This window comes from Chiloscyllium plagiosum, chromosome 27, assembly GCF_004010195.1.
Source record: "Chiloscyllium plagiosum isolate BGI_BamShark_2017 chromosome 27, ASM401019v2, whole genome shotgun sequence".
In the NCBI taxonomy this organism is placed as follows: Eukaryota; Metazoa; Chordata; class Chondrichthyes; order Orectolobiformes; family Hemiscylliidae; genus Chiloscyllium; species Chiloscyllium plagiosum.
This window is the reverse complement of record NC_057736.1, coordinates 8714608-8739878: the sequence shown is the minus strand read 5'-3', so window position 1 is coordinate 8739878 and position 25271 is coordinate 8714608. Positions and strand designations below refer to the sequence as shown.

General features: G+C 41.3%; 1 protein-coding gene across 1 annotated transcript in view; it reads right to left on the bottom strand.

The window, feature by feature from the left end:
- LOC122563513 (receptor-type tyrosine-protein phosphatase U-like) overlaps positions 1 to 25271 on the bottom strand; it is a 330644-nt gene that overhangs the window by 236668 nt on the left and 68705 nt on the right. Inside the window, exons 6-7 of the mRNA XM_043717332.1 lie at positions 22876 to 23169; positions 11211 to 11519 (exon numbers count right to left, since the gene is read on the bottom strand). Of these exons, the coding sequence (XP_043573267.1) occupies positions 11211 to 11519; positions 22876 to 23169 (603 nt within the window). The remainder of the gene's footprint in view (positions 1 to 11210; positions 11520 to 22875; positions 23170 to 25271) is intronic.

Sequence of the window (25271 nt, the reverse complement as noted above, 5' to 3'; positions counted from 1 at the left end):
CTGGATGCTCTGGTTTCTTCGCACAGTCCAAGCGGTGCAGGTTAGGTGGATTGGCCATACTAAATTGCCCATAGTGCCCAGGGATGTGCAGGCTAGATGGGTTAGCCATGGGAAATGTAGTGGTGTGGACTTGATGTGCTGACTGGCCTACTTCCACACTGTCAGGATTCTCTGATTCCATGTTAATTAATTAAAGGTCTACAGAGCCCAACAGAACAGCCAGTAACTTCAAATGCTTCTAGGGGAAGTTGAGGAAGCAGACCCTAAGCTGGGTCTTGATCCAGAGCCCAAACCAGTCATTGATCCAGACCTAATCCAAATTCTCATTCCCGATCCAAGAACAGCCCCAGTTACCTTTCCTGGCCAGGATTTTGGACCAGCCCTGGACACTGTCCCTTCTGAGGCCTCAACCTTGGAAACTAAACAACTGGAAACACCAATTCCAGCCAGATGAGGGAGGCCTTGACATAGACTAGCTCTTAAGCGTAAAGTTAGACTTTAAAAAAGTCCACTGAAGAAAGCATCCTCTGCGGCTGCTCTGATCCAAATAGAGACAATTCATTTACAAAGGCAGTCTTTCTAGCATTCCCATCAAAATATGGTGGAGGAACAACTCCCTGGAAACCTGATTCAGACATACATCCTCCATTACACCCCAACCCCTATGCTCTATTTTCTCCACTAATCCATCCTGGTCATAGAAGAACATGGTCATAAACGTCTGCTATTACTGTAGCTTAAACCTGCCAGTTCATCCTGGTTATACTGGATTGCAGAACCATACAGTAAGTCAGACAGCCAATATCATCAATTTTGTCTTTTGGGGTCATCTTCATCCTTTTGCCAATTCTCACCATCTCTTTGACTTATTCAAATCAAAAGCCATTTTGTCTTTTCACCATTTTCATCTTGTGGTCTAAATTTTAATTATACAGACCTCTGACAGTGCCAATGCAGCAACCCACTTCCAACTCCTAATTCTGGATTAACAAATGTTAGGCCTGAAGTGAAGCCTGACCAAAAGAAAATTGGAAAAATTCGATGAAAGCAAATTTTGGGAGGAGCACAGGCTAAGACCAGACAGATTTAGAAAATAAAATCTCCACAGATGGAGAAGGGTGGGGTGGTATCGAAACTTGGTCAGATATTACCTAAGGATAATAATAGATGCCACCTTGATTCCATCTTTAGGATAATGACATACAGCAATGGTCTACATTGTTGGCTGATTGTCAAGATGCAATAGTCAGAAGCGGTAATTGGGCAAGATGCACACATATCCCAGCTATATGTGAATGGCTCCACTAGAGGTAGGCAAATGTGTGGATGGAGTATCATGCATCAGCAGGTTGTGTATGGGAAAACAAATGGGAGCTTAGATAATTGCAACCTGAGAACAGATAGCATAGGTGACTGGTCGTGTTTTTCCATGAATGAATGGACTGAAATAGGACATTTACTGCCTGCTGGACAAAGGACTAGAAATTGGACAATGATGCCCTGAGATTTTCATAGGGGGAGAATCATGTTCTATACAAAAGTAGAAATGGGCTCATCAAAAACACCAAAGAACTACAGATACTGAAAATCAGAAACAAAAATAGAAATTGTTGAAAAACACAGCAGGACTGGGAGCATCTGTGGAGAGAAAACAGAGTTAACGTTTAAGGTCCAGTGACCCTTCTTCAGAAGTGATAGGAGCAGATGGTGTAACACCTTCACGTTTACTTCCTTCCTCCACACCATCCAAGGTCTCAAACATACCTACTAGGTAAAGCAGTGATTTACCTGCTCTTCGTTCAATCTAGTCTACTTTATTCACAGCTCATAATATTTTCTCCTCTACACTGAGAAGACAAAATGCAGACTGGAATATGGCTTTGTGGAACACCTATGTTCTATCCAAAAAACTTCCTGTTGCCAGCCATTTCAACATACCAAGGTGTTGTTTGGTTAACATCTCTGTCTCAGACTTGCTACTATCCTCCAGCAAAGCTCAGCACAAGGTGGAGGGACAGCATCTCATTTTCTGGTTGGGGACACTGCAGCCTTCAGGACTCAATATTGAGTTGAATAATTTTAAGGTCTTAGCACCTTCTGTCATATTGTTATCCAAACCTCCACACACCAGGCCTTGTCATCATATGGGCTCCTATCACAACCAGTCCATTGTCAGTTATTAATGGTCTCTATTATCAGCTTTTAATTCTCTCTGAACTTTACCAATTCTTAGTCTGCTCAAATGCTGATCTCTCACTCTGGTCTCCATCTCCACCTATTGTTTAATCCTTTTCTTTCCCTCAAACCCATCTTCAGCATACATACCAACATTTATCTCAACAGATGCAGTTTTGAAGAAGAGTCATTGGACCCAAAATGTTAACCCTGCTCTTTCTCCACAGATGCTACCAGACCTGCTGAATTTTTTCAGCAATTTTTATTTTTGTTTCTGAATTCCAGCATTCAGGATTATTATTTTCTCATTTATGACAGAACTGTTGTTAAAGTCTTAAATAAATCAATAATTGAACTTCTTCAATAATAAGAGGGCATTGAAAATAGATGAATGAGCAGTCCAAATAGCTGTGGATACAGAGTCTGAGAAACACTCAAGAAGCATTATACTGCAAAGCTTCCTCTAAATGTAGGACATTCTGCAGAGCACATTGATTGCTTAAGACACAATAAACCATCTAACCAGAGGATGCTGACCTCTTATCTGAATAATACACCACAAGTGATAAATACAATCCAAAATCCTAAACAACCTACTACGACAGTTTGAAGGGATTTGGGCCAGGTGCTGGCAGGTGAGACTAGATTGGGTTGGGATATTTGGTCAGCATGGACAGGTTGGACCGAAGGGTCTGTTTCCATGCTGTACATCTCTATGACTCTATGAGTCTATGTAATTCCAAATTCTGTCAGTGAAGAAAGAAACTATCCAGGCTTCTGCCAACAATGTACTCATTGTAACAAAAGTGATCACATCTCAAATATGTGGTGCAGTCTGAAGAATGTAACCAATAAATAAGTCAAATCATTCCCCACCCAACTTATATATTCTTGCCTTGGAACAAAACCTTAAAGAAGACATCAATATTAAAAGGAAACAAGATTCTTTACATGAAAACGCCACATTTCTTCCAAGGGGAACTAACAATGGTATTAAATGCTAATAATGGACCAGAGGTGCATAATTAACTTGTAATTCTCAAACATGTCTGCACTTACATCATCACAAGCTTCTTCAGTCAGATTGATTAATCTATAATCTAACAGAAAAAAGCGAAGACAATCAAGGTTACCAAATTTACCTCGTATATCTATGCTTAGTGGGCGGCACGGTGGCACAGTGGTTAGCACTGCTGCCTCACAGCGCCAGAGACCCGGGTTCAATTCCCGACTCAGGCGACTGACTGTGTGGAGTTTGCACATTCTCCCCGTGTCTGCGTGGGTTTCCTCCGGGTGCTCCGGTTTCCTCCCACAGTCCAAAGATGTGCGGGTCAGGTGAATTGGCCATGCTAAATTGCCCGTAGTGTTAGGTTAAAGGGGTAAATGTAGGGGTATGGGTGGGTTGCGCTTCGGCGGGTCAGTGTGGACTTGTTGGGCCGAAGGGCCTGTTTCCACACTGTAGGTAATCTAATCTAATCTAATCTTTGTCTTAGATAACCTGACCTACTTTTTGACAAGGAAGAATTAAGACAAAGGTTTGATGAGGCATCAAAGAAATAAGGAAAATATGTAATAAAGTTACAGCTATATAGATGTATGGTGTATAAATTTATAATAAATACAAAAAAGTAATCTGAGTAGCTCATTTGAGTACACATATAACTGTTAATCAATGTTGATGACAGAGGCAAAAAGTCTTTGGAAGGAGTGGTATGTAACGGCTTCAGGATCCTGTACCAAGCTTGCAATGACATCACAGAGCTGCTTTATCCAGGACACAGTGCAGGTGCAAGTAGTTTGAACATTAGCAGAAGAAGCATGCGTTGGAAGAAAAGACTGGAATAAAACTGGAAGGCTCACATGAGCACATGAAAAAGGTTAGTGTTTACCAGCCGTAATGATAATTCAAAGCTTGGTACATCCATGAGTAATACTAAATACTACATCATGATAATGTATAATAAATAAAATTATTTGGAAGTTTAAGCCAGAAAACAGTTCTTGATTTTGCCTGCTGTATCTGAATGCACATAGTGATTGTATAAAGATAGGCGAGTTGATGGGACAAATAAAAATAAATAATTATGGCTTCATAGCTATTATGAAGGTGTACTTGCATGATAATAAGGAAGAATCAAAAGGCTCGCTGTTATCTAAATGAGAGACACGCCAAAAGAGTATAGCACAGTTCAAACTACTTTCGCCTGCACTATGCCCAATAAAGAGCAGCTCTGTGACATCATTGCAAGCTTGGTACAGGGTCCTGAAGCCTTTACATACCACCCCATCCCAAGATTTTTTGTCTCTGTTATTAACATTGATTAGCAGTTATACAGATACTGTGCATGGAATACCAGGTGCAGCAAGTAATTAAGTGGGCAAGTGGAATTGTTAGGGTTGGAGTTTTTAGTTATTCACATAGAAGATATGGGCATCACTGGCTGTCCAGCATTTATTGCCCATTCCTACTTGGCCTAAGAAAAAATGTTTTTGTGTGGGGATGTCTTGTTACAAATGGATGAGGTGTTGATTAGGTCACATCTGGAGTACTGAGTACAGTTTTCATCCCTGTATTACAGTGGGGAATAATTAGCATTGGAGGAAGTTGAAAGAATCCGCTAGGCTGATCACTGACTATGATCACCAAGCCAAAGCAGACAACTGACTATGGCCAAGCACAGGACTGTATGCAGACTGTGCCCATGACTGGCACACAAAGGGACTTGGAGGTACTTTGGCAGAAAACACAAAGTCAGCACACAGATGGAGCAGGTAATCAGGAAGGGTTAATGGATTGTTAGCCCTTATTTCAAGGGAGTTGGAATATAAAAGTATAAAAATATTACTGCAACTGTGTACAAGATACTAGTGAGACCACAACTGGAGTTCTGAGAGTAGTTTTCATCCATTTATTTAATGAATTCTATAATTTCTTATAAAATTATGAGAGGTAAGGATAGGGTGGATAATAAGAGTCTTTTGCCGAGACTGGAAATGTCAAATACTAGGAAGCTTTAAGGTGCGAGGAGAAAAATTTAAAGGAGATGTGGGAGGAATGTTTTTTACACAGATGGTGGTCAGTACCTGGAACATGCTGCCAAGGGAGGTGGAGGAAGCAAATATGATCTGGGCATAAGTTTGCTAACTGAGCTGGAAGGTTCACTTTCAAATATTTCATCACCATACTAGGTAACATCACCAGTGAGCCTCCGGTGAAGCACTGGCGTTATATCCCACTTTCTATTTATGTCTTTAGGTTTCCTTGGGTTGGTGATGTCATTTCCTGTGTAGGTGGTGTCATTTCCTGTTCTTTTTCTCAGAGAGTGGTAGATGGCATCCAAATCAATGTGTTTGTTGATAGAGTTCTGGTTGGAAAGCCATGCTTTCAGGAATTCTTGTGCGTGTTTATTTGGCTTGTCCTAGGATGGATGTGTTGTCCCAGTCAAAGTGGTGCCCTTCCTCAGCAGTATGTAAGGATACCAGTGAGGGTAGGTCATATCTTTTATGGCGAGTTGATGTTCATGTATCCTAGTGGCTAATTTTCTGCCTGTTTGTCCAATGTAGTGTTTGTTACAGTTCTTGCAAGTTATTTCGTAAATGACATTAGTTTTGCTTGTCTGTACAGGTCTTTTAAGTTCATTAGCTGCTGTTTTATTGTGTTGGTGTGTTTGTGGGCTACCATGATGCCAAGAGGTCTGAGTAGTCTGGCAGTCATTTCTGAGATGTCTTTGGTGTAGGGGAGTGTGTCTAGGGTTTCTAGATACATTTTGTCTGCTTGTTTGGGTTTGTTGCTGAGAAATCAGTGGACTGTGTTCATTGGATGGAGAAGGGCTTATGCCCGAAACGTCGATTCTCCTGTTCCCTGGATGCTGCCTGACCTGCTGTGCTTTTCCAGCAACACATTTTCAGCTGTGTTCATTGGATACCCGTTCTTTTAGAATACGCTATAAAGGTGATATTCCTCTGCTCTTTATAGTTCTTCTATGCTGCAGTGCATGGTAGCTCAATAAAATAATGTCCTAATGCTGCTTCGGTTGTGGGTGTTGGGATGATTGCTTCTGTAGTTCAGTATTTGATCCATTCATGTTGTTTTGCTGTAGGTGCTGGTTTGAAGTTCTTCTGACTGCTCTACTTTGACATCTAGGAATGGCAACTTGTTGTTGTTTTCCTCCTCTTCTGTGAATTTTATGCCAGTAAGGGTATTATTGATGGTCTTGAAGGTTTTCTCTAATTTGTTTCTTTTGGTGATGATAAAGGTGTCATCCACGTAGCGGACCCAAAGTTTGGGTTGGATAGTTAGCAGAACTGTTTGTTCGAGTCTCTGCATTACTGCCTCTGCTAAGATATCAGAGATCCTATGGGTATTCCATTGGTTTGTATGTAGGTTTTGTTGTTGAAGGTAAGTGGGTGGTAAGGCATAGGTCCACAATATTGTCCTTACTGATGAAGTTGGTGGTGTTTGGTGTATGTGCCTTTGGTTCTTCTAATAGTGTAGTCAGTGTTTCCTTGGCCTGGTTGATGTTGATGTATGTGAACAGGGCTTTTACATCAAAGGAGACCATTATTTCATCTTCTTTTATCGTGGTATCTTTGGTCTTCAGGAATTCTTGGGTGGAGTGGATAGAGTGGCTTGAGTCTTCTACTAAGTGTTGTTGTCTTTGGTCTACTTCCTTGGCTAATTCGTACATTAGTGTTCCAAGTAGCAAGACTATGGGTCTGAGGGGGTCTCGTGGTTTGTGAATTTTGGGTAATGCAAAAAACCATGGCATGTTGGATCCATCTGGTTTCATTTTTTGGAAGTCTGTCCTGTTTAATTCTCCAGATTTCTGAAGTTTTTTGAGTAAGGTTGTGACTCAGTTCTTTCATTGTGGGGTTGGGTCTATCGCTATATGTTGGTAAGTGTCACGGCTGCAAGCAGTGTGTTCACTTTTTCAATGTAGTCTGATCAGTTTAAAATGACTGTCAAGCGTCCTCTGTCTGCAGGTAAGATAACAATAGCAGATACAATAGCAACATTGAAGAAGCATTTAAATAGCCACATGAACAGACAGGCAATGGATGGATACCCACTATGTGCAATCAAATGCGATTAGTTCAGAATGGCATCATGGCCGGCGCATACGATGGGCCAAACTGCCTGCTGTGCTGTTCTACATTCTTTGTTCATTGGAGACAGTTCAGAGAAAGTTCATTCCGATGATCCTTGCTATGAAGTAATTGTCTTATGAGCAAAGTTAAACAGATTGAGACTCTATTCCTTGGAGTTTAGGAGAATAAGAGATGATCTCATTGAAACATACAAGATCCTTAAATGACCTGACAGGGTAAATACTGAAAGGATGTTTTCCCTAACGGGAGAGTCGAGGACCAGAGAACACACTCTGACTAAAGGAGTGCCAAAGTAAGAGTAAGATGTGGAGGAATTTATTTTCTCAGAGGGTTGATTGCCTTTGGAACTCTTTGCCATGGAGGGCTGTGGTGTAGTGTCCTGTGTATATTTAAGGCTGAGATAGATCGATTGAATAGTTGGGGAATCAAGGGTTATGAGAAAACTGTAGGAAACCAGGTATGAGGAATAGCAGGTCAGCCTTGATCCAATTGAATAGTGGTGTAGAATCAATGACCTCCTATTTCTTATCATTTAAGCCAATGATCTTTGTTGAATGGTAGGGAAAATCAAAACTCATTGATATGATTCTAGCTGATATTACGATTGGACAAGGTAGATCCCAGACTGAAATCTGACTTGATGGATCATTTCTTAAACATTTAGCATGAGTTTTTCACTGAAATTTAAGCACACCAGGCTGGAGATTTGGCTATATAAATAAAACATAAGCTTATTACACAAAATAAGACAAATTAAAACAAAATGAAGTAATCCATGTACAACACAGTTTAAAAGCTTACAAGGAAACCTGGCAAAAATAAACATCTATTCCCTAATGCCATTACTTAACAGTTAATCTAAATCCAGAGATGGGTTGACAACTGTACTATTTTTGTTAGTTCTGCTGCTGTCAGCTGTGAAGCCTTTGTCTTTGATTTACACAACTGAAATCTTGGACGAATTATTAGAGTCATAAGATCATAGAGTTGTACAGCATGAAAACAGACCCTTCAGTCCAACTTGTCCATGCCAACCAGACATCCTTTAATTAATTAAAAAAAATTAATCCAGCTCCATTTGCCAGCAGTTAGCCCATATCCCTCCAAACCCTTCCTATTCATATGCCCATCCAGATGCCTTATAAATGTTGTAATTGTACCAGCCTCCACCACTTCCTCTGGCAGCTTTATCCGCATGTGAACCATCTTCTGCGTGAAAACATTGTCCCTTAGGTCTCTTTTACATCTTTCCGCTCTCACCTTAAATCTATGTCCTCTAGTTTTGGACTCCATTACACTGGGGAAAAGATCTTAACTCTATCCTATACCCATGCCCCTCATTACTTTATAAACCTCTATAAGACCACTTCTCAGCCTTCAACACTCCTGGGAAAATAGCTTCAGCCTATTCAGCCTCTCCCAAACCTCAAATTCCCCAACACTGGAAATGTTCTTGTAAATCTTTTCTGAACCCTTGCAAGTTTCACAACAACCTTCCTATAGCAGGGAGACCAGAATTGCACACTGTATTCCAAATGTGGTATAATCAATGTTCTGCACATCCTCAACATGACTTCCCAACTCCTATACTCAATGGTCTGACCAATAAAGGAAAGCATACCAAACACCTCTTCACTATCCCATCTACCTGTGACTCCTTTCAAGGAGCTATGAACCTGCATTCCAAGGTCTCTTTGTTCAGCAACACTCCCCAGGACCTTACATTAAGTGTAAAAGCTCTGATTTGCCTTTCCAAAATGCAGCACCTCATATTTACGTCATTAAACTCCACCTGCTAATCTTCAGCCTATTAGCCTATCTAATTAAAATGCCTTTGTACTCTGAGGTAACCTCCTTAGCTATACACGACACCACCAATTTTAGTGTCATCTGTAAACTTACTAATCATAACTCCTATGTGCATATCCAAATCATTCATAGAAATAACAAAAAGCAGTGTGCCCAGCACAGCTCCTTGAGGCACATTGCTGGTCACAGGCCTTCAGACTGAAAAGCAACCCTCCATCAACCACTGCTGCCTTCTACCTTCAAGCCAGTTCTGTATCTAAATAGCTAGTTTTCCCCGTATTCCATGTGATCTAACGTTGCTAATCAGTCTACCATGAGGAATCTTGTTGAACACCTGACTGAAGTCCATATAGACCATATCCACCTGGCTCTGCCTTCATCAATCTTCTTTGTTGCTTCTTCAAAAAACTCAATTAAGTTCGTGAGACATGATTTGCCATGCACAAAGCCATGTTGACTATCCGTAATCAGTCCTTGCCTTTCCAAATACTTGTAAATCCCGTCCCTCAGGATCCCCTCCAACATTTGGCCACCACTGATTTCAGGCTCACTGGTTGATAGTTTCTGGCTTTTTCTTACCACCTTTCTTAAATAGTGGCTCGCATTAGCCAACCTCCAGTCTTCTGGCACCTCAACTGTGACTATCATTGTTACAAATATCTCAGCAAGGGTCGCAGCAATCACTTCCGTAGCTTCCCTCAAAGTTCCAGGGTACACCTGATCTGTTCCCGGTGACTTATCCACCTTTATGCATTTTAAGACATCGAGCACTTCTTCATCTGTAATATGGACATTTTTCAAGATATTGATACTTACTTCCCCAAGTTCTCTAGCTTGTTCACAGTAAATACTGATGCAAAATACTCATTTAGTATCTCCCCACCTCCTCTGCTTCCACACATAGGTTGCCTTGCTGATGTTTAAGTGGCCCCATTCTCTCCCTAGTTACCCTTTTGTCCTTCATGTATTTGTAGAATTCCTTTTGATTCTCCTCAACTCTATTAGCTAAACCCATCCCATGTTCTCTTTTTGCCCTCTTGATTTCCCCCTTAAGTATACTTCTACTGCCTTTATACTCTTCTAGAGATTCACTTGATCCTTGGTATCTATACCTGAAATATGTTTCATTTTTTTCTTGACCAAAACCTCAATTTCTCTAGTCATCCAGCATTCCCTACACCTACTAGCATTACCTTTCACTCTAACTCAAACATATTGTCCCTGAACTCTCTTTATCTTAATTTTGAATACTTCTCACTTTTCAGCTGTCCCGTTACCTGTGATTATCCACCTCTAATCAACCGTTGAAAGTTCTTGCTTAATAACGTCAAAATTGGCCTTCCTCCAATTTCGAACTTTAACTTTTAGGTCTGATCTATCCTTTTCCATCACTACTTTGAAACTAATAGCATTATGATCACTGATCCTAAAGTACTCCTCCACTGACACCTCAGTCACCTGCCCTTCTTTATTTCCCAACAGTAGGTCAAGTTTTGCTCCTTCTCTAGTAGGTACTGCTTAATCAACCTATACTCTTTAATCGAACACTTCTGGTTTGGAAATAATTACAAACTAAATCCTTACGTTATCCTGAACTGCTCTGACAACTCCCTTTCTAAGAGAAACTATGCTTATATCTGATTTCAGTTTCCTTTGAACTGAATTCAGATGCTTATAACTAAAACAAAACTTACTCATGCTTCTGCTAATGCTTCTGTTAGTATCCTTCAGCTAAGCTAATGGCTTTTAAAAAACTATATCATTATAAACAAACTTTGAATAACACTCCAGGAAGCCGGTAGTCTTCTACTGTAGGACTCTGATTCTGATTCTGAAAAGGCATAATAATTAACAAATAAAGGCCTCACATAAGTAATTAATAAATAAAGCCTTCACCCATATGTCACTGGTTTAAAAACCAAACTCTAATAAAGGATAATTCTGAATATATTTATAGATTATACAAATCACATAGATTAATTACAACATAATGTCTCACTACCACTTCTAGGTCATTTTTCCAACAGTTTGGTTTAGGCTGTTACTCAGTTAACTGAAGGAGAAAGCAACCAATCAGCATTAAATGGAAGGGGAAAACAAACAAAGAATATTCTTACCATCTTCATCTGTCTGAAATTTAAGTTCTTCACTCTCTCTCCTTCCTATAGGATTGAGTACAGTGATCTTGACATAGATGTCAGTATGAGGTAGGAGTTTTCTAATGATGAATGAAGAGACGTTTTGTGGAACAGTCTGGCATTCTTGGAACCTCCGAAAGTAGTCAACTCTGAAGGTGTAGTGGTAACACACAGTGTAAAAGTAAGTGTGGCAGCGAGTGCTGTTGTATTCCAATGGCTCCCATTGTAGAGTGACTTGCCTTGGCTTGATTTCAGATGAGATGATGTTGTTGGGTGCCTGCACTGGTTCTATATTAAAAAATAATCAGTTCCAGATCAATACCCTCAAATTGGTTAATTACTATAAAGTATTTGTCATCAAGAATTTTGTTTCAATTTCATTGACTTCAGTGAATTATGAAGTAAATCTGAGCTGGGTCATGCTGCCTAGAGATGACAGAATCAGATACACATATTAAAAGCTTCATATCAGTGATTTTAGAAAATATTCATAACATTGAGGTGCATTCTTACTCTGTAAAGTCTTAATCACAACTTTGTACTCTCAATTTTTCATCCTCATTATGTTGCAGACATTGTAAAAATAAATAAATACCTTACATTTATATTCCGCTTCGGTCAGGAGAAGACAATCAGGAAAAGAACTTAGTGGGTTGGTATAAAATATGAGTTATGCACAGCCAACATCAAATTTTCTGTCAGAGGTATTAAGGAATACGAATGACCCTCATGGAGTTGTAGAAGTCAACTATTGTTAACTCTGTTAAAGTTGGATTCATACAGTCCAACCGGAAACCTAATTTGAAGTAAATTGTTGTTGCATAGGTTTCCTTGGGGATGGAAACATTCAGCACTAATAAGGAGACTAGATCTTCCAGTTTGACTTATTGTTTCAGTACTATTTTGTTTGTGTTGAGAAACAGGGGCGCTTACAACAAAATTTTTGTCTTCTTTCAGCCATGAGCACCCAGCTATTCTTCAATTTCCTGACCCCACTTTCTAATATTTTTTGTGATTCCCAACCGTGCCCATCCTCAACTCCGGTTTGTCAACCAAAGCTACCTTTCACACTTCCTGGTTGCCAGGTACCATCCCAAGAGTGTCTAACGTTGGTCTCCTGCCTCTGGGTTTTCCAACTGACATCTGGCCAGGCTGTCCATTTGGGTGAAGCAGAGCTACAAATTGTTAATGAACACCTGCCATTAAAACTGCCAGGACTCTCAAAGCCCATATTCTGGTTTCTCAGCTGTAATTACTTTGCCAGAAGTCTCTTTCTCAATATAGAGACCTACTTCTGGAGAGCAGGTATTTACAGATGTACATTGAAAATTAACAGGGAGTCAGCATTCGAAGGGTCAATGTATGTGTAGACATATGTCTCCAAAATTCCTAATGACCATCTTTGTTGTCATTTTGTGCTTAAAATAAAATTGAATAGAGTGTCCTCCAAAAGGATATTCCCCAATAGCTTTTCATCATTGTATAAAAGCAGCAATTTATGTAAACTTATTCAACAAATTCTATAGAACCCTGAACTGTTGGACTATCTTTAGTAATCATGAGCAAGTAGATGAAAGAGATGTGCTAACAGTCAGTTGCATAACTATATTAGTGGAAAGTCTTTACGGTTTATAGGCCATCCATTCATATGGTATACAACATTTACTTAGCCAACTCTATGTGCTCCCTGATGCTGCAATAATGTAGGGCAGGAACAAATAGATTAAGAATTACACGAAATTTAGAACTTAAACAAATTGTCAATAAACGAGAAGAACATTACTACTGCATTGCCAATTAAGAAACAAGTCACACTGTTGAAACATATTGGTTTGCACTCATGACAACAAACACAAGAATGTCAAATTTCAAATGATCATGCCAACTTTTACTGTGTGAGAAGCAGGTCAAGATGGCAGATGTGTAGAATGCTGCAACTCTACCACTCCATCTGTTTATTTCTTGTTTCTTTTGTTTCTCCCTTTTTTTCTCTTTCTTTCCTCTTTTCTGGTGTTATCCCCCTCTTGGTGCTCACCTCTCCGTGGCATATCTTCGCCTGGTCTCTCGGTGACTCATGGTTGGTCCCAGACTGGTCTCTCAATGGCTCATGTTATATCCTGGCCTGGTCTCTCAGCAGCTCAAGGTGGGTCCCGGCCTGGTCATTTAGCGGCTCGAGGTGGGTCCTGGCCTGGTTTCTTGGCAACTCGAGACAGGTCTCGACCTAGTCTCTCAGCAGCTCAAGATGAGTCCCAGCTTGGTATTTCATCAGCTTGAGGCAGGTCCAGGCCTGGTCTCTTGGCAGCTCATTGTAGTTCCCGAGCCTGGACTTTTGGCAGCTATCAGCCTAGTGTCTCGGCAGTATGTCAGCCAATCTCTTGACAGCTAATAGCAGTGTTTCAGCTTTGCATGTGAGTGGATCCTGCCTGGGCATATTCCTGTGATACTGAGGTAGATCAGAGGGGCAGCGGTTTTAGCAGCAGTGATTGTATCTGCAGCAGCGATGTAAAGAACAGACAGTTGAGGTCTCCTGAAGAGCGAGATAAGTGGACGACTCATCAAAAACTGTTGAACTTTCAACTTATTCCTTTATTTTCCTATGTTTAAAGAGTTTTATGATAACTATTACCTTATTTCTCTATTTTTCTACTATGCTATGAAATTACGACATTTTGACTCTTGTTTCTTTCACTACTTTGTACCTAAGTGTTTTTGCACCTAGTTACCTTGGTACCTCAGATGGCGCCATGTGTGGTGACATTATTCACTATTATGGACCAGACCAGAACCCCTCAAACAATTTCAAGAAGATAGCCTAGACCCTAACTTTTTCTTCGTTTGAAGGTAAATGCGAAGTGTTTGTTCCAGATGTGATGCAATTGTTCAAACTAATTTATATTAAGAAAAACACAATTTAATTAAACACTATACAGTAGTTAAAATAAAAACAAAAAAGAGGAATTTGGAATAATTTAACTATTGTAAAAATTAACCAAACAATAGATACAAGAGCTGTTACCAATTAACTGTTCCAATATACTAACATTGCATAATCATATCCCTTGGCAAAAAGGTAAACTCAGACACAAGTTCTTACTTGCAGTCCTTCAATACAGGAGGAAACTACATCAAGGGACGTTTCAGAGAAAGTAGAAGCTAGAAATCATTTACTGAAGCTTCCAACTCTTCTGGGACCTCAAACAGTTTCTAACTGCTAAAGCTAAAAAGAAACTAGAAAGCCTGGTCTGTGAGAACTAACCACTCTCATCCAAGCTGCTTCCATTGTTCCAACTTGTTTTGATAAAATCTAAGCACCTCCTAAATTGTGGAGGTGCTGGTGTTGGACTGGGGTGGACAAAGCCAAAAGTCACATCATACAGGGTTATAATCAAACCACAAGCTATCAGAGACCCCACTCCTTCCTCAGGCAGCTTATAGTAAATTTATAGTAAAACGTATAGTAAAACATCAAAAGGTCACACTACTTATGTGAATATATTGAACAAACCTAGATAGCTACTAAGTCTTTAATCAGTTAGAATGGAGTTGCAGGTTTTGATTGATTAATATGTAAATCCCTGCACCAAGATAACTTCAGCTTTTATCAGAATAAAGGTGACACCTTAGCTCAGACAATGTATTTTAGGTGTGAGGCCATGTTTTAAGTCTGTTTGTATCTGATCCTGGAGCCAGACTGATCTTATTTCCAAAGGAGGAATTTAAAAAATGCCACAGATTGTCTGACTGTCTCACACTGTCTGTGTATTTTTAGAACAAAATAGAATGTATCTGCAAATTCAAATCTGCAAATGCAGTTTCAACCCTAGATTTGCATGTGTGTGAGGGAGAGAGAGTGCATTTGCATGAGAGGGTGTGTGTGTGGGAGAGAGAAGGAAAACATGTGTGCGCGCTCATGAAAGCGAGAAAGTGTATGTGTGTGTATGCCTGAGAGAGAGTGTATGTCAGTATGAGTGAGTATATGTGTGTGAGTTTGTGTGCTTGAGAGAGTGTGCGCAGGTGTGAGGGAGAAAATGCCTGTGAAAGTGTCTGAGTGAGGATCTGTGTGAGTGTGTTTGTTCATGGGAGACAGTGTGAGGGAGTACGTATATGTGAGAGGGTGTGTGTGTGCAAGAGAAAGAGTGAGTGTATGAGAGGGTCTGTGTGTGGCATGTGAGTCTGTGTGAGAGAGTGTGCATGTATGTATCTTAGTGAATAAATATGTGTGAGAGAGTGGGATCACCTGGAGTGTGAAATGAACCCAAGATCCCAGTTGAGGTCATCCTCATGGGCACCAAGCATGGCTATCAGCCTCTGTTCAGCAACTCTGCATTGTTATGTGTCCCCAACTCTGCCTTGGAGGATGTTTACCCCAAAATCTGAGGCTGAATGCCCTTGACTGCTGAAGTGTTCCCCCACTGGGAGGGAACATCCCTGTCTGGCTATTGTTGCATGGGTCCATTCATCTGCTGTCGTAGAGTTCACCAATATAACATGCCTCTGGGCAACCTGGCCTGCAGCATATGAGATAGATACATTGATGACATTTTCTTCTACAATCCTTTCAGCTGTGATCTTGCGTATTGGATTGGCCTACGGAAATCTAGTGGATGCTTCATTGTCAATAAATTCCCACTGATTCCCACTTTTCGTTTTTGATAGGTGTCCTCCACAACCAATTAAGACCTTTGTAAAAGGTTCTTCAAATTTAGGAATAAGTATTGGAGGTGCTAATGTTATCACTACCTGGGGTTTTCCGATTATCTGACATATGTAACATGTCTGCCAAAATTCAACTACATTCTTATGCAGTCCAGGTTGGTAAAAATGTTTTTGTATTTTGGCTTGAGTTTTCCTTCCTCCTAAATGACCTCCTACTGCTAATTCACGTGCTACCCACAACACCTCCTTTCTTAACCCACCGGTAATACAACTTGATGAACTTCTGCCCATTTCTCATCTGCCTGAATATGTGATGGTCTCGATTTCCTCATCAAGATGTCATTTCTAAATTCGTAACATTCTGGAAAACAGAGAGATTATTCTTCTGTGCACAGTTTTGATACAATTTCTTCAGTTTTTCATCTTCCTGTTGTAACTCAGTTAATTTCTAAGAACTGATATAATCCTTTTCCTGTTTTGTATCAACCACTTGATCACACATGGTCTTTAGTAATTTGACTTCAACTTTCTTATCTTTATTCTTTGATTTCTCTTCTTGGTTTGACCTGTGGCTTTGTGACCTTGTAATCAAACAATAAGAAAAAATTCCCAAGATACACTTCCTATAATAACTCAGTTGCCTGATTTTCCATTGGCTTTTCAACCACATTAGGCAGCACTCCTATCTGTGATCCAGCTATATTATTACAAGGACAAATTGTATTCCTGGAGCTAAGCACTCCTCCAGTACTCCTACCACCACTTCCTCAATTTTCACTGGACACTTCGGCAACATAGCAGCTCAGTGGTTAGCACTACTGCTTCATGGTGCTAGGGACCCAGGTTTGATTCCACCCTTGGGTGAGTGTCTGTGTGGCTTTCTGCCGGATGGCCACTGTATTTGTTCAGCCACTTACTGAAATGAAATGGGAAAGACATTTGCATCCTTCTCATCAAATTTTGGCAATGCTTGGATATATTTAAACAAATGAGGAGAAAGTGAGGTCTGCAGATGCTGGAGATCAGAGCTGGAAATGTGTTGCTGGAAAAGTGCAGCAGGTCAGGCAGCATCCAGGGAACAGGAGAATCGACGTTTCGGGCATAAGCCCTTCTTCAGGAAACGTCGGGCTTATGCCCGAAACGTCGATTCTCCTGTTCCCTGGATGCTGCCTGACCTGCTGCGCTTTTCCAGCAACACATTTCCAGCTCTATATTTAAACAAATCCCTACCAGGAATTTGGCAAGAATTCTTTGCTTATCATCACTATCCTCCTCACCAAGTCTATCTTCTACCTTCACCTTCGCCCTTTTAAGTCAACTTCCCTTTCTAATTGCCAGCTTCTGAAGTTAAAACTCTTTTTCTGCTTTTCTTCGCTCCCTTTCTGTCTTTCTTTGGCTAGGGCCTTCCTCTCCTTTTCTTTTTCCCCTGCTTTTAATCATAATTCAAACTGTTTCATTTTCTTTTCATGTTCAAGCTGATTTATCTGCAATTAAATTCTAGCTATTTCCCAAGATTCCGTGGCATTTCCAGAAAATGTAAGTGTCGAGCTATTTCTGCAATTACCTCACCTTTTTTCACAAACAAAGGCAACTCCAACTCCAGCCTGTTTGCCAATTCCAAAGCTTTGTAGAAAGTGAGGACTGCAGATGCTGGAGATCATTTTAACCTTACTGTAAAGCCTATTCCAAGGATGTCTACCTTGAAGAAGTTTTCCTCCTCTCTTTACAAGGCTCATTCCTGATAAAAAAGCTTATGCACAAAACTTCGATTCTCCTGCACCTTGGATGCTGCCTGACTGGCTGTGTTTTTCCAGCACCACATTCTGATCTCCAGCAACTGCAGTTCTCACCTTATATCTGTTTGGTTGATGCATTGCTATGGAGAATGCACCAGGGAACTATTGTTCTGCAGACTTCAGTTATATTACAAAAGGCTGCAATACCTTTACATATTCCTTTTGCCTGTAGAAGTCAGATCCATTCATATGAACGTATGCGTGCATATAGCATATGAAATTTAGGCTAGTGTTGAAGCAGGAATGTAAGTGATATAACATATGTCCCTTTGGCTGTTTGTAACAGGCAGAGAATTGATCGAACTCAACCATCCTATGTTTGTAAATATCAGAACATAATGCCTAATGGACATTAGCAACTGGACATCATTTACAGAATTATCTCATCTTCTAATAATTATTCTGATAACCTACCACATAATATGTGGCTCACTTAGATTTGTTGGAAGTTACATACATTCATACATAGAAACCTGTCCTCTGCAAGGAAAAAGAAATGTCCAAGCATTGCAGCACTTCTTGTGTTAAACATAATACAGCCAAAATTCTGAATACTCAGATGGTTTCTATATGGTAACATGTCAATCGGACTCAACATGCTAACAAGTATCATCCTTTTCAGACATCCGATAGATCATTACTCCCTTTGAAAATTTGACATTCGTGCTTCTATCCTGAGGACTGCAAAATGCAACATTTCACAGGAATACAGGAAGTAAGATGATTATATACCATTCAGTTCATCAAGCCTGTTTTGTCATTTGTTTAGATTACAACTAATCTTCTACTTTGACACCATTTTCCCACATTATCACAGTATCCCTTGATACCATTTGTTACAACATGGAGCTTGAACTCATCTCTTAGTTAAAACCAAAAACCCAGAAAGGCTTGCCTCACCTTGTAATCTGTTAACATGTGAGGGAATGACAGAGAACTCCTAATTTCCACTATTTAAAGAAAAGATAACAATTTATTTTCCTCACTCTAACAGTGAGCACTAAATAAAGCTATTAACAAACCTAACATTCTTTTCCTTAACTGAACACAATCCTACTAACATGCTGTTCCAATAACATACTTATTAAACGTTATAGTAACTTAATCTCAAGCCCACACAGTCTCTGTCTACTCAACTGTCTTCAAACTTCTATCTGCTGATCTTCCTGGTCACCTTCTTCCTTCTTACAGTGAGTATGTTTTACAGAAAAGTTACTTTTGATAGAAGATGTCTTCTAATTTTTTGAGAGCAAGGTTTGAGAAGGGCAATTAGCTCTTTACTCTATGGCAGTTGCTTGGCTGATCAGTGGCAGTTATTCTGACCAATTTTCAAAATGCCCTAGTTTTTATATCCTCCAACATTGTTCCCTGTCATTGCCCCAATGTTGTTAACACAATAAATTCAAACTTGATTGGGGTTTAGTATCCTGGAGTATCATTTAAATTAATTGGTTAAATTTGAATTGTTGTCAAAACAGCAACCAAAACTCAGGTATCCATTTAACAGCCATTTACTACATGAATATATTTTGTAACATCCTGTCTCCCAGCCATTCTGTTCAGGCAGTTGAGCCTGCACTTTAAATTTACTTCAAAATTCAGAAAATACTCTGTTTCAAAGTGAACATACATGTTTTCAACTTTGTAACTCTTTAATGTCGAGAAAAGTAAACAAGACACTTTTTCATTAATACTTAAGTTCTTCACAGGCAAGCAACAAATGACCTGTTCAAAAGGGATTAGTCTCAGTCAAATTGGAAAGAGATAAGTATCCTGGTGGGGAGACTCACTAGTTCTATTTTGGGAGCCTGTAAACTATTGAGGGGATTTACTAAGTAGCAGGGAAAATAAAAAGTCAAATGAAGATTGTTCTGAATCAAAAAGAACAAGCTAATTAGAAAAGACAGGCAACAGCAAGTAAGAGGAGGTAACTCTGAAGAATTAAACTGCATTTATTTCAATGCAAGTGGTCTCATTGATAAGGTTAATAAACTCAGGACATGCATGGGAACATGGAACTGGGATATTATACCAATGGGTAAGGGAAGGACACACCTGGCAGCTCAATGTTCTAGTTTTAGATGCTTTAGGAAGGATAGAAAGGGAGGCAAGAAAGGAGGGAGAGTGGCATTTTTGATTAAGAAAAACATTTCTACTGTAATTATTTTTGAGGGATGATCATCTTGATGGATTGCACTGTAAGTCCCCAGTAGTCAGAGGGAAATTGAGGAGTAGATATGTAGAGAAATCTTAGGTATATGTAAAAAAAAGTTGTCATAGTAGGGGATTTTAACTTTCCAAACATTGACTGAGACTGCCATAGAGTTAAAGATTTGGATGGTCAGGAATTTGTTGAATTGTGTTCAAGAAAATTTTTTTTATTAATATGTAAATATTCCTACTCAAGAAGGAGCAAAACTTGAACTTCTCTTGGGAAATAAGGCAGGCCAAGTGACAAAAACTTTCAAAAGTTGATTAAAGTAGATGGTTCACAAGTAAAAGGATGACTGACAAGTGGGAGGCTGTCAAAATTGTCATAACGAGAGTTCAGAGGCATTGTGTTCCTGTTAAAGTGAAAGTGGACTGACTCCAAGCTGGCTGGCCACAGCCAGTGTACAATGCACTAGTAAATAATTAAAAAAAGGAGATTGGAATCTTCTCAGTTGAGGAAAAAAAAATACTAAAAATGAAAAAATATAACCAGGAGATTAAAATCCCCTCAGTCCAGGGAACTGTCCAAGCTGGCTTGACACAGCCAGTGTACTGTGCACTAATAAATAAAAAAAAAAGGCGATTAGAAAGTGATAAGTATCCTGGTGGGGAGATTCACTAATTCTATTTTGGGACCTTGTAAACTAATAAGGAGGTCGGTTTCCTAAGTAGCAGAGAAAATAAAAAGACATATGAGGATGGTTCTGAATCAGCAAAGAACAAGTTAATTAGAAAAGACAGACAATAGTAAATCAGAAAATGAGATAACTCTAAAGGAACTTTTTCAGTCGTAACTTGCACCCACTCTCCGAAGATTCCTTCTCCTGCCTCCAACAAACTCCATCTTCATGGATACTCTGCACTGGCCTCTTATCCTCCCTCGACCTCTTCATTTCGGTCACAACATTAACCAACTCAATCTCTCCAACCCTCTCTCACCCACTCCAACCTCCTGCCCACACAACGCACAGCCTCCACTCCCTCTGTTCCAATCCTAGCCTCACCATCAAACCAGCCAACAAGGGAGGAGTGGTGGTAGTGTGGTGCACCAACCTCCACCTTGCCAAAAACACATGCCAACTCACTGACATTTTCTCCTACTGTCCTCGACCATGACCCCACTTCTCATCACCAAACCATCATCTGTAAGATCGTCCATAATTTTATCACCTCAGGTGATTTCCCAACATTAGCCTTCAACTTCACAGTTCCCAATCCCCACCAACCAGTCCTATCTCTTACCCAAAACACATCAACCTGATTCTTCTGGTCAACCGATTGTCTTCACCTGCATCCGCCATAACCAGGACCTCCAAGCCCTCCATTTTTTCCTCTCCTGACGTCCCCAACAGCACTCTTCCACCGACACTCTCATTCGTTTGGCCGAACTGGTCCTCACCCTTAACAATTTCTCCTTCGAATCCTCCCACTTCCTCCAGACCTAAGGGGTAGCCATGGGCACCCGTATGGGCCCCAACTATGCCAGTCTCTTTGTCGGCTACGTAGAACAGTCCATCTTCCGTAGTTATACCGGCACTACTCCCCACCTCTTCCTCCGCTACATTGATGACTGTATCAGTGCCATCTCATGCTTCCGCAAGGAGGTTGAGCAGTTCATTAACTTCACCAACACATTCCTGGACCTCTCCATCTCCATTAATGACGACCGACTTGACACTGACATTTTTTACAAACCCACCGACTCCCACAGCCACCTGGATTACACCTTTTCCCACCCTACCTCCTGGAAAAATACTATCCTGTATGCCCAATTCCTCCGCCTCCACTGTATCTGCTCCCAGGAGGACCAGTTCCACCACAGAACACACCAGATGGCCTCCTTCTTTAGAGACCACAATTTCCCTTCCCATGTGGTTGAAGATACCGTCCAACGCATCTCATCCACATCCTGCACCTCCGCCCTCAAACCCACCCCTCCAACCGTAACAAGGACAGAACCCCCCGGTCCTCACTTTCCACCTACCAACCTTCACATTAACCATATCATCCACCAATATTTCCACCACCTCCAAACTGACCCCACCACCAGAGATTCATTTCCCTCCCACCCCTTTCCCACAAAGACCGTTCCCTCCGTGACTACCTGGTCAGGTCCACTCCCCCCAACAAACCACCCTCCTGTCCTGGCACCTTCTCCTGCCACCGCAGGAATTGCAAAACCTGCGCCCACACCTCCCCCCTCACCACCATCCAAGGCCCTAAAGGAGTTTTCCACATCCATCAAAGTTGCACCTGCACATCCACTAATGTCATTTATTGTATCCGTTGCTCCCGATGTGGTCTCCTCTACATTGGGGAGACTGGACTCCTCCTCGCAGAGCGCTTTAGGGAACATCTCCGGGACACCCGGAACAATCAACCACACCGCCCTGTGGCCCAACATTTCAACTCTCCCTCCCACTCTGCCGAGGACATGCAAGGGCCTCCTCCACCACCGCTCCCTCACCACCCGACATCTGGAGGAAGAACGCCTCACCTTCCGCCTTGGAACACCCAGGGCATCAATGTGGACTTCACCTGTTTCCTCATTTTCCCCTCCCCCCACTTTAACCCAGTTCCAACCTTCCAGCTCAGCACTGTCCTCATGACCTGTCCTACCTGCCAATCTCCCTTCCCACTTATCCGCTCCACCCTCCTCGCTGACCAATCACCTCCATCCCCACCCCCATTCACCTATTGTACTACCTTCTCCCCAGCCCCACCCCACTCTCCTCCCATTTATCTCTCCACCCTGGAGGCTTCCTGATGAAAGGCTTTTGCCCGATACGTCGATTTTCCTGTTCCTCGGATGCTGCCTGACCTGCTGTGCTTTTCCAGCACCACTCTGATCTAAACTGTGGTTTCCAGCATCTGCAATCCTCACTTTTGCCTTGCATCTCATCCAGACTAGGTGCTTTGTCAGCTTTAAGTACCAGGCTTATTTTGTGATATGTTGATATAACAAATTAGAAATGACCTACCTGCACATGTAGTCTTGCTGATGAGTTTGGGTCCTATATCTCCTCTGCCTCCCTTACCAGGCCGGGTCAGTCTGACACCAATCTGGTATTCAGTGTCTGGGTCTAAGTACCTCAGGGTATAACTCGAACCATAAAAAATCGGGATGGTTGTGCAGGTTTTTGAGATTTTTTGGTATATAATCTCTTTCTGAATAATGGGACCATCTCCATGAATGTGGTTGATGTTTAGGTCCAAAACCAGGTATGTTGAGTCACTCTTTATCATTTTGGGTGCAGCAGCTGGTGTTGGAGGTTCTAAAAATGAAAGAAGAAAATGCATTTACTTTATTTACACATTTTCCGGTAGTGACTGTAACAATGTCAGACAGGTGGACCTCATAGAATATGATTTCCCTCATTGGGATTATGGGGATTAACTTGGTCCAATCAGTGCCTGACAGATATAAACAGGAGGTCCCTTTGATGTGAAGGGCACTGCTTGTCACTGGCCACTCAGGTGTTTCCTTTCTTCCTGGTGGTGGAAACCGAATAAAGATTTGTGCACCTTGTGTCTTTCACTATGTCCCACACCTGCGCACACATAACATGGATGCTAGGGAAAAAAAAACACTACCACAGTTAGGCGGTAATGTGGGGGTTTATAAAGACAAAAAAAAAACAAGAATGTCAGAGATTTTTAAAAAAAGTACGAGTGTCACAGGTTCTGTTCACTCTGAGAGCTGGCTCTGAGGGAGCTGAATCAGTGTTAATGACTCTCCGCGTGTAAATAAAGGGTGACTTTTTAGTGACAGGATACCAGCCTCTGTGGGGTTACTTCAGCATTGCTCATTACTTTTGAGTCAGTGATGGGATCAGATTTGCACTGCAGGGGCTGTTTATTCAATGGAGCACACACAATTTTGCTTCCAATATTACCTCCAAAAAAAATTTAAAAAACAAGAGGTCCCTTTGATGTGAAGGGCATCGCTTGTCACTGGCCACTTGGGTGGTTCCTTTCTTCCTGATGGTGGAAACTGAATAAAGATTTGTGCACCTTGTGTCTCTCACTGTGTCTCACACCTGCACACACACACACACAACATGGGTGCTGGGGGAAACATAAGCACTACCACAGTTGGGTGGTAGTGTGGGGGTTAAAAAAAAATTTTAAAAAAATAAACAGAAGTGTCAAAGTTCTGTTCACTCTGAGAACTGGCTCTGAGGGAACTGGGTCAGAGGCAAGGTCTTCCACGGGTAAATACTTCAGTGGTGGCGAAAGTAAAGTATGATCCTAATGAAATTTGCTTGCAATAATTGTCTTTGAGTTGAGATAAGAATTTCTGGCATCATGTCATTATTTGGGAAGCTTGATTCATTTGATTCTGCCACTGAAGAAGAAAAAAGAAAAAAAGAAACGAAAATAAACAGGAAGTCCCTTTGATGTGAAGGGCACTGCTTGTCACTGGCCACTCGGGTGTTTCCTTTCTTCCTGGTGGTGGAAACTGAATAAAGAATCGTGCACCTTGTGTCTTTCACTGTGTCTCACACCTGCACACACACAACATGGGTGCTAGGGAAAAAATAGGCACTACCGCAGAAAAAAAGAAAAAAGAAATAAAAATGAAAAAAAATTAAACATGCCTGTCGGAGGTTCTGTTCACGGAGAGCTGGCTCTGAGGGAGCTGGACCAGCATCAAGGACTCTCCAATGTAAATGGAGAGTGACTGGGTGACAGAATACCTATCTCTTTGGAATTACTTCAGGCCACACTGGTTTTTCATTCTCAAAACAAAATTAACAGGAGGGGCAGCGGGCCGTGGACGGGGTCGTTAGGGCCAACTGCCTGTCTTTTTTCCACAGCTACATTCGAGCCCGGGTGTCCTTGGAGAAGGACCACGTGGTATCCACCAACACCCTGGAGTTGTTCAGGGAGAGGTGGGCGCCGCAGGGAGTGGAGTGCATCATTTTTCCCTCCAACTCTACTTTGATTTAATCCCTGCCTTCCCCTTCACTGTTTTGATCACACAGCATTGCCCTTTGATGTGAAGGGCAGTGTTTGTCACTGGCCACCCGGGTGTTTCCTTTCTTCCTGGTGGTGGAAACTGAATAAAGAATCGTGCACCTTGTGTCTTTCACTGTGTCTCACACCTGCACACACACAACATGGGTGCTGGGGAAAAAATAAGCACTACCGCAGTTAGGTGGTAGTGTAGGGGTAATAAGAAAAATAAAATAAACAGGAGATGAAACAGGTCCAGGCAGCAGGCTGTGGAGGGGGTCGTTAGGGCCGACTGCCTGCCCCTCTTCCGCGGTTATGTTAGAGCCCAGGTGTCCTTGGAGAAAGACCACGCGGTGTCCACCAACACCTTGGAGTTGTTCAGGGAGAGGTGGGCGCCGCAGGGAGTGGAGTGCATTAT